Source organism: Carassius auratus, unplaced genomic scaffold (genome assembly GCF_003368295.1).
Source record: "Carassius auratus strain Wakin unplaced genomic scaffold, ASM336829v1 scaf_tig00027374, whole genome shotgun sequence".
Lineage (NCBI taxonomy): Eukaryota > Metazoa > Chordata > Actinopteri > Cypriniformes > Cyprinidae > Carassius > Carassius auratus.
In genome coordinates this window covers 13,612-26,498 of record NW_020525588.1, presented here as the reverse complement: position 1 = coordinate 26,498, position 12,887 = coordinate 13,612, and the positions used below count along the sequence as shown (strand labels likewise).

At 38.9% G+C, this 12,887-nt stretch overlaps 1 protein-coding gene across 2 annotated transcripts; it reads left to right on the top strand.

Moving 5' to 3' along the window:
- Positions 1-312: 312 nt before the first annotated feature.
- Positions 313-12,413, top strand: LOC113079215 (collagen alpha-6(VI) chain-like). 2 transcript variants are annotated; one of them, XM_026251433.1, is made up of 6 exons: positions 313-973; positions 1,660-1,750; positions 2,049-2,299; positions 2,489-2,659; positions 11,168-11,206; positions 11,549-12,413. In XM_026251433.1, the coding sequence occupies exons 1-6, from the start codon at positions 388-390 to the stop codon at positions 11,743-11,745; spliced, it is 1,335 nt and encodes a 444-aa protein (XP_026107218.1). In that variant the 5' UTR covers positions 313-387; the 3' UTR covers positions 11,746-12,413. The 2 variants fall into 2 exon arrangements, with proteins under 2 accessions (XP_026107218.1, XP_026107219.1); XM_026251434.1 differs by lacking the exon at positions 2,489-2,659.
- Positions 12,414-12,887: the final 474 nt, after the last annotated feature.

Below are 12,887 nucleotides of genomic sequence, written 5' to 3'. Positions count from 1 at the left end.
AGTCCAATCCCATAATGAAGCTATGATGGCAGGCAAAGTTAGAAAAATGTTGGCTGTAAAACAACAACAACAAAAAACCTTTTGACCAATATATATTTGATCATTTTTATGCTTAGTGTTGTGTAGTTATTCTTAGCAACGTCAGCATGCCAACTTCTTATGTCAATGAGGAGCTCTTTTTGTATGATACACAGAGTTGCTGCTTATATCTAAAGTGTTCCAAATCAGTCATTAATGAGGTTCTATTTTCTGTTAGGATGTGGCTTATGGTAGGTTTTGGATCATGGATGTCTTTAATTACATGCCAAGGTTTTTTATTCTCTCTTGCCAGATCGTTGTAACCCAGACCCAGTGTGTGGTGTAATTCTGCGGCCTCCACCTCTGCAGATGGATCTGGATCTGTCTGTGCTGATGGATGGGTCTGATAACGTGAACACTCAACACTATGCAAATATGAAGGAGCTTCTGGTGTCTCTGTTGGACCGGATCGATGTGAGCAGTGAACCGAGCAGAGCCGACAGAAAAACCAGGCTGTCCGTCTACCAGCAGAGCTCCGTTTATGGCTCATCTTACATCAACGAGGAGTTCAGCTTCACTAAATATAAAGATCGCAATATCATGAAGAGGCATATTAAAGATACAGTGAAGCAAGTGGGCGGGACATCCCACCCTGACTTTGCTTTGGAGTTGCTGATTACTAACGTTATCCTTAAAGTAGAAAGACAACGAAGCAAACGAATGGTCATGGCTGTTTTTGGTGAAGATTTTAAGCACAACAAAGCTCAGCTTGATTATTTGTCTAGACTGTGTAAGTGTCAGAATGTTGTGATGTTTATTCTCATGGCGGGACAGAGATTCGACCGGACACAGATGGAGGAGCTCACCAGTTCTCCTCTGGACCAGCACCTGGTGTTCCTGGATGACAGAGGTTATGGCACACGCTTCGCTTACGCCTTCCTGCATATGCTCCACAGTAAGAAATATTCATGGTTGTGTTTTCACAAGGCCGCTGTGAAAGATCCTGATCTGTTGTTGAAACTTGCAGACTTTTTCCTCTGAAAATCAACAGATGCTCACATCCTCTTTCATCTAAATCAAAAAAAAAAAAAAAAAAAACATGCAGTAGTGTTTTTGCCTTTTTAAAACATTATTTTACAAACAGTCTTGTTTATTATTTTATTATAATTTTTTGATTTTTCATTTTCATTTAATTTTTTTCTGCAAACAATAGCCCCAAAACTCTCTACATTATTTGCTTTCTTCTTAAAATTAACAGTTGCTAACATCCTCTTTCATCATTTGCAAGTCGTGTTTAACCTACAATATTATTCATTAAATTAATATACTTTTAATTATTATTTGTTTTGTTTTTGTTTTCTATTTAATTTTTAGTTGTAGTAATTTTGATATAGTTGTTATTTGTCACTTCTGCTTACATGCTGAGTTATACATATTATTTTCAATTTAATTTTAGTTGAAATTTTAATAATTTAATTTTTCCTGTTTTAGTTTGTTATTTTAGTACTTCAAAAATAAGGAGCAAAGTAGAAAGTATGTTTAATGTTTTAATTCAATTTCACTTTTTGAGGGGGTGTGTGGCTTATTTTTCATTTCAGTTAACAATAATAACCCTGGTGTGTATCTGCTGTTGTTTTGCAGAAGGAATCTTACCCCAGTCATTAATACCTACTCCTGATTGTCGTGGGTTTGTGGTGAGGCCTGTTGGAACTGGACCACAACCCACAGAGAGGTAATGTTATTTACTAACCACAATCTTTAGACATAAAATCACAAAGGTTAGTGCATGGATTGTGTATTCTCAAAGCCATTTGGCTTATTAATCCAAAGGTTTTAGAGTAAAAATGTTTTACTGTTTAGAGTCTTTGAGCACTGTGCCAGAAATGGGAAACCTGGGCTTCATGAGCCATATTTTGTTTTTATTTGCACATTAAAATACAAATCGATGCTGCAATATTGAACAATAGTTAGCCTGTACAGGACACATTCTGTGCTTTTTAATGATATTAATGTGTCTAACTGTTTTTCAGTGCTATTCTGCCCACTGAAGCGCCCACCGAAGAGCCCACCGAAGAGCCCACTGAAGAGCCCACTGAAGAGCCCACCGAAGAGCCTTATGAAGAGCTCACCGAAGAGCCCACAGAAGAAACTTATAACTATTATGGAGATGAGCAAAACAAAGAATCATTCATTGAAGCCAGTCAATATGATGACACTGATCAATATAGAAAAGAGCACAGAAAGGACAAAAAGGACAAAAAGGAGCCCTCCAAGGCTAAAGGTGGTGAATCCAGATCTTACTGGCCAATTAAACCCTTGATTTAGTTTTTTTGGAGTTGCACGTATCTCTGGCATAGTACTGTATCCTCACTTACATTAAAAATGCACAAGCTTTAATGCTGTTTCTCTGACAGAGTTCAGTATTCAGTGCTGAAGGGAATTAGTGGAGTGTACTGTTTGTTTCCAACAGCACGCTGCTTCCTTGAGAAAGATTCAGGCCGTGTGTGTGGATCGTATATGTCCAGATGGTATTACAGCCAGCAAACTAAGAAATGCATGCGCTTCTGGTATGGTGGTTGTGGCGGAAATGAAAACCGATTCTTGACTGAGGATGAGTGCTTTAAGGAATGTGTGTCTACAGGTAAACTGACCAAACTTGATTACTGATATTTAGGCTGTTCATAATAAAAAAAAATTATTGATGTAAATTCTGATAATTTCCTAATTAATTTTTAATACAGTACAGACCAAAAGTTTGGAAACATTACTATTTTTAATGTTTCTTCTGCTCATCAAGCCTGCATTTATTTGATCAAAAATACAGAAAAACGGTAATATTGTGAAATATTATTACCACTTAAAATAATAGTTTTCAATTTGAATATACTTAAAAAAAATAATTTATTCCTGTGATGCAAAGCTGAATTTTCAGCATCATTACTCCAGCCTTCAGTGTCACATGTAACATCCAGTCTATCACATTATCATTTAGAAATCATTCTAATATTCGGATTTATTATGAGTGTTGGAAACAGTTCTGCTGTCTAATATATTTGATGAATAAAAGGTTCAAAAGAACTGCATTTATTCAAAATATATATAAAATATATATAAAAAAATTCTAATATATATTCTACTAATATATTTTCTTTACTATCACTTTTTATCAATTTAACACATCCTTGCTGAATAAAAGTATTGATTTTATTTAAAAAGAAGAAAAAAAAAAATACTGACCCCAAATTACTGACCAGTCGTGTATATTGTTAATACAAAATATTTATATTTTAAAAGCATAGTTTCTTTTTTTTTTTTTTACTTTTTATTCATCAAAGTATCCTTAAAAAGTATCACGTTCTGAAAAAATATTAAGCAGCAGAACTGTTGCCAACTTTGATAATGAATCATCATATTAGAATGATTTCAAAAGGATCGTGTGATAATGATCCTAAAAATTCAGCTTTGCATCACAGAAATAAATTATAATTTAAAGTATAATACATTTTAAAACAATTATTTTAAATACTAATAAATACATTAAAAAAATTATGTATTTTTGATCAAATAAATGCAGGCTTGATGAGCAGAAGAAACTTCTTTCAAAAACATTAAAAATAGTAATGTTTCCAAAATTTTGGACTGTACTGTACATATACTGTAATATTTTACTTTTACATATTGATTGAGTCATTTAGCAGACACTTTGATCCTAAGCAACTTACAAATGAGGCAATGGAAGCAATCAAAAGCAACAAAAGAGCAATGATATGCAAGGGCTATAACAAGTCTCAGTTTAATGCAGTTCACAAGTTTTTTTTAAATTATATAATACATAACTATTAATCAGACAGAATAGAAAAAGAATATAGAGCAAGCTAGTGTTAGAGGCCTTTTTTTGCTTTTCTTAATTGTATAATATATAATCTATAAAATACAAAATTGAAGAAAAATTAAATATAAGAACATTATAAAATATGAATTATTATTAAATATAAGAAAAAAAACTGTAAATTAAGTTTAAAAGGGCAAAAAAATTATAAAGAATAGAATAAGAATAGAGAGTGCAAGAGTTAAAGGGTCAAAAAAAGATGGAAGAGATGTGGTTTGAGCTGATCCTTGAAAATCGCTTGAATCGATTGAGTTGGGCAGGTCATTCCACCAGGAAGGAACATTTAATTTAAAACTTCAGTGAAAGTGATTTTGTCCCTCTTTGGGATGGCACAATAACGCAACATTCACTTACAGAACACAAGCTTCTAGAGGGCACATAAATCTGAAGTAATGAATTTAGGTAAAGGGGGTGCAGAATCTGTCACGTACGGGAACACAGGAGACGGAAGTTCCAAGTGCAGTGTGGTTAAGGGTAATCCAAAACAAGGTGAAAAACAAGCCGGGGTCGTAACCAACAAGATCCAAACAGAAACAAACAAACAAACAAACAAACAAACAGGAACAAGAACTGGAACTCAAGGACTAGGAAACGCGAGGAAACTAGGTGACGGAAAGTAAGGACTCCATGAAGACAGGAAAAGACTGGTTAATATAGGGAGGGTAATGAATATCAAGTGAAGACACCTGAGTGCAATTAACAGGTGTGCAATTACTGTGATGAAGGGACAAGGCTTGTGGAAATAGTAGTGCCTGCGGTGAGGTGCCTATGGGGAAGTGAGACCAGGAGGGAGGTTGATTGGTGGATGATCAGGGGGAGGGACGGAGGGCCAGGTCCATAGAGGGAAACAGAGAGAAGAGGGCAAAAAAACAACAACAACAACAAAACACAAGTCCAGGAAGGACAGAAAGTTCAGTGGCCCAGGGCCGAACTGACAGGCCAGTAATCCAGGGTGGAGCAAGGTGGAACTGGAGCCATGCGGTTGAGTCAGGAACCCACCAGGGCGGCGCAGAAGACCACCACATCCGTGCGGTCGAAACAGAAACCAACCAGGGCGGTGCAGAAGACCACCACAGCCGTGCGGTCGAGACAGAAGCTCACCAGGGCGGCGCAGAAGACCACCCCAACTGTGCGGTCCAGACAGAAGCCCACCAGGGCGGCGCAGAAGACAACCACATCCACGCGTCCAAGACAGAAGCCCACCAGGGCGGCGCAGAAGGACACCACAGCCGAGACAGAAGCCCACCAGGGCGGCACAGAAGACCACCACAGCCATGCGGGCGAGACAGAAGCCAAACAGGGTGGCGCAGAAGACCACCACAGTGGGATCGATGATACATGAGAGCAAGTCTGGATAGGCAAGTCTGGAACAGAGAACATGAACAAGTTTAGGGTGGCCTCTGTGGCCACGATAGGAACAGTCGAGCGCTCAGAGAGTTTGGCCGAGATGTGGAGAGGATCTGGTAGTTTAGCAGAGATGTGGAGAAGCTCTGGTAGTTCCGCAGACTTTAGACTGGATTCAGGAAGATCAATGGTAACTTGACTCTGCTCATGAGGATCATTGGTGACCTGACTCTGCTCATGAAGATCATTGGTGACTTGCATTTGCTCATGAAGATCAATGGTGACTTGACTCTGCTCATGAGGCTCATTGGTGACCTGACTCTGCTCATGAAGATCATTGGTGACCTGACTCTGCTCATGAAGATCAATGGGGACTTGCATTTGCTCATGAAGATCAATGGTGACTTGCCTTTGCCCATGAAGATAGTCGGTGACTTGACCTTGCCAATGAAGAACTCTGGTGACTTGACCTTGCCCATGAAGATCATTGGTGACTTGACCTTGCACATGAAAATCAATGGTGACTTGAATTTGCCCATGAAGAACACCGGTGACTTGACTCTGTCCTTGAAGATCACCAGTGACTTGACTTGACTCCTGGGGTCTAACTGTGGTAGTGCTTAACTCATGAGTGTCAACGGTGACTTGACCTGACTCTGGAGTGTCAACGGTTACTTGACGTGACTCTGGAAAGTCAACGGTGACCTGACCTGACTCTGGAGGGTCAACGGTGACCTGACTCGACTCTGGAGGGTCAACGGGAACCTGACTCAACTCTGGAGGGTCAACGGGAACCTGACCTGACTCTGGAGGGTCAACGTAAACCTGACTCGACTCTGGAGGGTCAACGTGAACCTGACTCGACTCTGGAGTGTCAACGGGAACCTGACTTGACTCTGGAGGGTCAACTGTGGCTGTCATCCCGTGTAGAGGCGCTGGACAAGCGGCCATCTTGTGCCATGACTCTGGACCGGCGGCCATTCTGGGCATTCTTGTGCTGTAGCACTGGGCTGGCGGCCACTTTGTGCTGTGGCGCTGGGCTGGCGACCACCTTGTCCTGTGGCGCCGGGCTGGCAGCCATATTGTGCAATGGTGCTGGGCTGGCGGTCCTACTGTCTGTAGACCCCGGTCTAGAGTCGCCCATCTCACCGAGAAAAACAGGTGTGGCTGAGTCATCCCACCGAGATCGATGCTGTAGGTAACTGGTGAAATCCCAAAAGTCCAGTATCTACAGCCCCTTCATCTCTCACCCAGGCAAAGGGTCATCCAGGCAGTCATTGAATAGGTCCTTCAGGGCCTTATCATTATACCCCATCCCCACTGCCATTGTCCAGAACGTTTGTGCCAAGCACCCCACATCACTCCCCTTTTGATGGAGAATGGTTAGGTTGGAAATTTTCCCTTTTATGGTGACCAGTAGGGTTTACAGGATGATCTGGTGGTTAAAATTGTGAAAAGCATTGGACAGATCCAGCAAAATAAGTATTGAAGATGTGGCGAGTATCCTGAGGGCAGATAAGCGTCGCCCTAGAAATGTCGCTCCTGAACTAATCTCTGACCTTGAACACGTGGACATACTGATCAGTGCACCTGGAGCTTGTTTGCACAGCCTTTAAAGTTGGGAGAGAAAACACACTCAGGCAAGAAACAAACTCGGAAGAAGAGAGACTAATGTGTGTTTGCTCTCCACTTTCTTCCAAAGTCGGACTGAACTTCTGGCCATTCACACCACTTTACAGAGGATTACAGACACTGCTGTCACTTCGATCAGAGTACATTCACAAGCGCCGTATTTGCACTTCTTTGTTAAATAAATTACACACTGAGATATTTTTGCTGTCACATATGCCTTCTGTGTCTGTGTCCTCATCCCGCTACAAAGATTAGGAATCTGCTCTTGTCAGTTTTAGGCTTCAACAACTGAGAGCTTGGCATTCTCTGTCCACTTCTGAAAAAAAAAGTGGTTGCTGTCGAGGAGGTTGTTCTGTGTGAGTTGTTCCTGGTTGAACACAACCCCCGCCCGCTCCCGCCGAATTTCTGACCATTACCGCCCGCTCCCGCAATGTATGTGTTACACTCCCGCCCGCTCCCACAATATGTATGTCGACTCCCGCCCGCACCTGCAAAACTCTGACAATTTATTCCCGCACAATAATTGAGATGCATTGATTTTGTGTCTTCTCCCGTCCCGCAGGGGGAAAAAAACACGTATTTGTATTGATATTATTAAAGAGATTCATGGGGTTGTTTGTTTCGTTTCCCTGGCCTGCATGTAAAAAAAAAAAAAAAAAAAAAAAAAAAAAAAAAGACAAAACACACAATACATTCAAATATAATTTCATTTTATATCAAAAACTTTGCACATAAAAATAGGCTGCTTTGCAAAAAATATACATAATATGATAAACTAGGCTACATGAAAAACAGTTTTACAATTATTAGCCAAATGTAGCAGGTATTCTGTTTGAAAAATACAAATAAGAATAAAAACATTCAAACTTAGGCAGCCTGCTCAATAACTGGCATCATCACGCCTCTTGACCTAATTAACAAATGGCAACGAGGGGCTGTGCTCAAAAAACAACACTAAAAAATAACATTAGGTTCTTTTCTACATCATCTATTGCTATCTTCTCCATCATGTCGCTAGGCAACCTCCCTATCCCGCTGTGTCTTTTTTAGCCGCCCATTCCCACCCGCAGCAAAATTCAAACCGCCCGCTCCCGCGAGATTTGCGTTGGGTCCCGCGGGACCCGGTGGGACTCAATCCCAATGCAGCCCTCTATATGCAAGTACAACTGCAGGAGAAATGGCTTGAAGGAGATGAGATGGAATAGGGTAGGATGATTAGAAAATATGAGTTTGGAGACTTCTGCCTGAGAGTGAAGAGAAGGTGATGAACAAGTGTATGTTTATTGGTAAGATGTGCTTGACTGATTGTGGTGTGGAAAATTGTACACTGATGATTTTAATTGTATTAATGAATGAGGCAGTCATAAGCTGTGGGAGTTGAAGGAGGGGGAGGAGGATGACAAAAGAACAAGGAAAATGTTTTAAATACTATGCGGGAGTTAGACAAATTGTTATTTTTGTTATGAAAGTATGTCCTTTTAGTAGTGGAGACATTAGCAGAGAAGGAAGAGAGGAATGACTGATACATATTAAGGTCAGCATGATTTTTTGATTTGCACCACACCTTTTAGCAGTCCTGAGCTTAGAACGATGTTCGTGGAGAACATCAAATAACCAAGGCGCAGAAGGGGTGGTATGGGCTGGCCTGGAAGACAAGGGGCAGATTGATGATGATGATTGATGTTTTAAATTGTATTTATGTAATTGCTAACCTGTTTGTACTGTATTTCGAATGATTTGTATTTATTTTAGCCCTACTTCCCTTTCCCTAAGTGGTTATTCCACTTGTTATTCCACTTGTAAATAAGAACCTGTTCTTAATGACTTTCCTATAAAAAATAAAGGTAAAAAAAAAAATCTAAGATGAAACCATAGCAGACAGCCGGGAGGGTGAGAGTGAGCATAGATTATGTCGAAAGATGACATTTGGAGGGGTATGTGTTGTGTCAGGAACTCTGTTGAGGTTAAGAGTGAGGAGGAAGTGATCTGAGGTGTGCAGTGGAGTAAACAGTGTCATGTGTAAATAGGGCAAGGCAAGTTTATTTACATTATTGTTCACATTTCGTACAAAATTGTAATTCATAGTGCTTTACATAAAATAAAGTAAAATAATCATAAAGAAATAATAATCACTAAAACTAAATTTTTAGATGATTTCAAAATGTATTTAAAATTAATTTAAGACAGTTAAAGAAAATGATTATAAATACATAAAATACAGTGAACTCAGTTCAGACATCTCAGTGATCATTCAATAAATGCACAGCTACATGACTACTGAAACTAAGGTCTGTCTCCAGAATCACACCAAGATTCTTAATTCGATTTCTAGTTGTTTGTCCCCTAGAGTCAAGGTATGCATTCACCTTGAAAACTTCATCTTTGTTTCCAAATGCAATGACTTCAGTTTTCTGCCTGTTTAACTGAAGACATTTTTTGCTCATCCAACTGTTAATTTCAATGGAGCTATAGTCATTTGGTAATATGGGTATCATCAGCATAGCTGAGAAATTTAATCTGTTTCTTTCTCATTATTTTACTTAGTGGGAGCATAGACAGGCTAAACAAGAGCTGTGCAAGAATTGAGCCTTGTGGGACACCGCATGTCATGGACATCCATTTAGACTTATGCTTTCCTACACTCACATAACAAGTATGACCTGAATCATTTGAAGAACCATCCCAGAAAGCCCAACCCAGTTGTCCAGTCTCTGTAGAAGTGTTATGATCGACAATGTGATATACAGCACTGAGATCTAGTAGAACCAGCATTGATATTTTGCCAGAATCAGAAAGTAAGCGGATATCATTTATTATCTTAATGAGCACTGTCTCTGTGCTGCAGTCTGAAACCCGATTGGAAATTGTTGAGTTTACGTATTTGTTCAGTTGATTAAAAACGACCTTTTCAGTAATCTCTCCTATAAAAGGAAGATTTGATATTGGTCTATAATTGCTCAAAATGGTGTTATCAAAATTGCTCTTTTTCAGAAGACATAGTATGTTTTTTATATTGCGGCCGAATCTGTCTGACCTCTGCAATACTTGAGGATGTGCTAATCGCCTTCCTGATATTGATGATCTTCTCAGAAAAGAAGGTAGCAAACTCATTGCATTTTCTGTCAGAGAGCATTTCACTGGGCATCTGACTTGGAGGGTTTGTCAGTCTCTCAACAGTAGCAAAAAGAGTGTGAGTGTTGTCTAAGTTACTGTATATAAGGTTTGAGAAGTCTGTCAAGCTGAGGCTAGTTCCACATTGAAAGCATGAAGGCTTTCTTTATAGATGTTATAGTGCATTTCAAGTTTCGTTTTCCAACACATCCATTCAGATAAGGTGTGAGTAGCCGTAGTTAACACTCTCTTGAGATCAAAAGAGGCAAGCAGAGTGTGGAAGTCTGCAGCCTGAGGTTTATCTAGGTGGATGTTGAAGTCTCCAAGCATAACTAGTGGAGTACCATCCTCAGGAAAAGTTGAGAGCAGCACATCTAATTCATCCAAGAAGTTACCTTGTGGTCCTGGGGTATTTTAAAAGTGTAGCTAATAGTGACTGAATGTGAAGGACCTGTAAGTACCCAGAGAATGTAAAGGAATAAATTTCCAGTCATTAGAGATAGGCAGACCAGTACCTCCACCTCTTCCAGTCAGACAGGGACTGTGGGAAAATGAGAAATTATTGTAAAGTGCTGCAAGAGTAACAGTTTCCTCTGGTTTGATCCAGGTGTCTATCAGGGCCATTAGGATTAGTCTTGAATGACTAGCAATATATGTAATGAAATCTGCTTTGTTTACTGCAGACTAACAACTCTAGAGTCCAATAGAAAGGAAGTAGTGTATTAGTAGACATAGGCAAAGTACACAGGTTGTTAGGATTGCACTGCCTACAGTATGTTGTGTGATGCGTGGTACAGTAGTAATAGTAGGGCTATAGAAACATAGAGTAAGAGTTGGTCATTAAAACTGAAACAGAAGTGAAGCCAGGTGTAGAAGAGAGGATGAATCAAAAGCGATACTTATGTCCCTTGCCGGTGTCCCTGCATGGTGGAGTTGCATGTTAGAGTCAATGGTCTTTACACCCTTTGGTCTTCACATGACAGCTGCTGTGGTATAATAACTATTTTATACCTGTTTTACAAAACAGAAATTTAATTCAGCTGAACGCACTTTACTGTTTATCACAACAAAGGGCAAAGCAAGCACAATGTTTAATGCACATATTGGATGTTTTATGTACTGTAGGCCATTTACCTGTACATAGTTTTGAGATTATTCAAATTTCTTCCACAGAATCTGAAAATCTTCAACAGGATGATTCCAGTTTCAAGGGTAAAAGATACATTTACTTGATGGATATGCAGTAGACTACCACTGTTTTTATTTAAAGCTAATTATAACTTCTATAACCTAACCCAAACCATAAAATCTTTCACATTTTTAGAGTTAAATCAATTTCATCACTTGGAAAAAATGGAAATGCATATGAGAAGCATCCTTGATTTATTTAAACAATCATGTAAATCAAGTATAAAATTATTGCTTAGCACAATATGCATGGTAAAATGTGCAAATATCAAAAGTGTGACTATTTTAAATGGCTTCAAACTGATCAGCCTAATTTTCACTGGGTGTAACTTAAAACCTTTTTTTCTATCTTCTTTCTGCTTATAGATGTTTGCCAGCTCATACTTGATGCAGGAACTTGCTCAAACTTTTCAGTGAAATGGTACTTCAACGTCAGCAGTGGTGAATGTGTCCAGTTCTGGTATGGAGGCTGTGACGGGAACAGCAACAGGTTCAACACTCAGGAGGATTGTGAGATTCGCTGTCTCAGGGCCAAAAAATATCTCAAAACATCTAAACAGTGATACAGTTGTGGTGAGAATTGTTGGCACCCTTGGAAAATATGAACAAAGTAACCCGTGGAAATAAATCTGTATTAATCCTTTTGATATTTTATTTTAACATTTTACAAAGATCTACGTTTTAATTGGAGAATAAGATTTTTTTTTTTCTGTTGGTATTTGAATTTATTACTTTTTCATTACAGGGATGCTTTTTCACCCGTGTGTACCAAACCCATCTCGATTCAAACTGCTAAAATTCTTATTTTTAATTGAAACTGACCATAAAACCCAGTACCGTTTGAAGATCCAGAAATGTCTGGCTAGTGAATATGCTGGAGATTGTACTTGGATGAGAGCATTTTTGTTTCTTGATTTTATTATTGAAACCCTCCCAAACAATGTGGTGCTATAGGTGTTGTTTGTTAGATTTTTTTTTAATGCTTTCTGACCCCAAGGCTCAGTTATTTTCTGTAACTCTTTAGCTGTGGTCCTTGGCCACTCAAGCTATCCTCCTCAGCTTGCATTAAGACAGTCTAAAAACACATCCTCTTTCATAATTTTACATTTTTATATAACTTTAATGCTCTATCAGAGCACTGCCTTTTGACTGAATTGCTCATCAACTTTTATGATGGCTGTTGTTTATTGATTATTATTCAATAAATAATATTTCATTTGCCATCTTGAAATGGTCTGTGTCGTCATTTACTATAAAAAGTTCCCAAGATGCCACAACATTAAACAGCATCTGGTTGTAATATTTGCCAAATTTAAATTCACAAAGAAATATGATAATCTTTGATTGTTAAAAATGTGTTGGTTTATGTTTTAATATGTATTAACTCAATATTACAGGTTTTATAAACTCTGGTAACTTTTGAATGTTGAGTTAGCTAATGGTTTCCTCTTAAATTGTGTTAGTTCAGCAAAATCATCTGTTTAAGTTTATTGCAGATATAGATATTCATACAAGCCTATAACTACAGTTGCATTGCAGATGCACAGGCAACTTGCTCTCCAGTGTTCACAAACTGGTGTTTTGAGTGTTCCAATATGGCAGATTGATTATGTAGTGGCAAAGAGCATCTTATTAGGCATCTATCCACAGTATACACATATATGATTTGTACTTTTAACTACACCTTGTAATGCATTGACCAGCA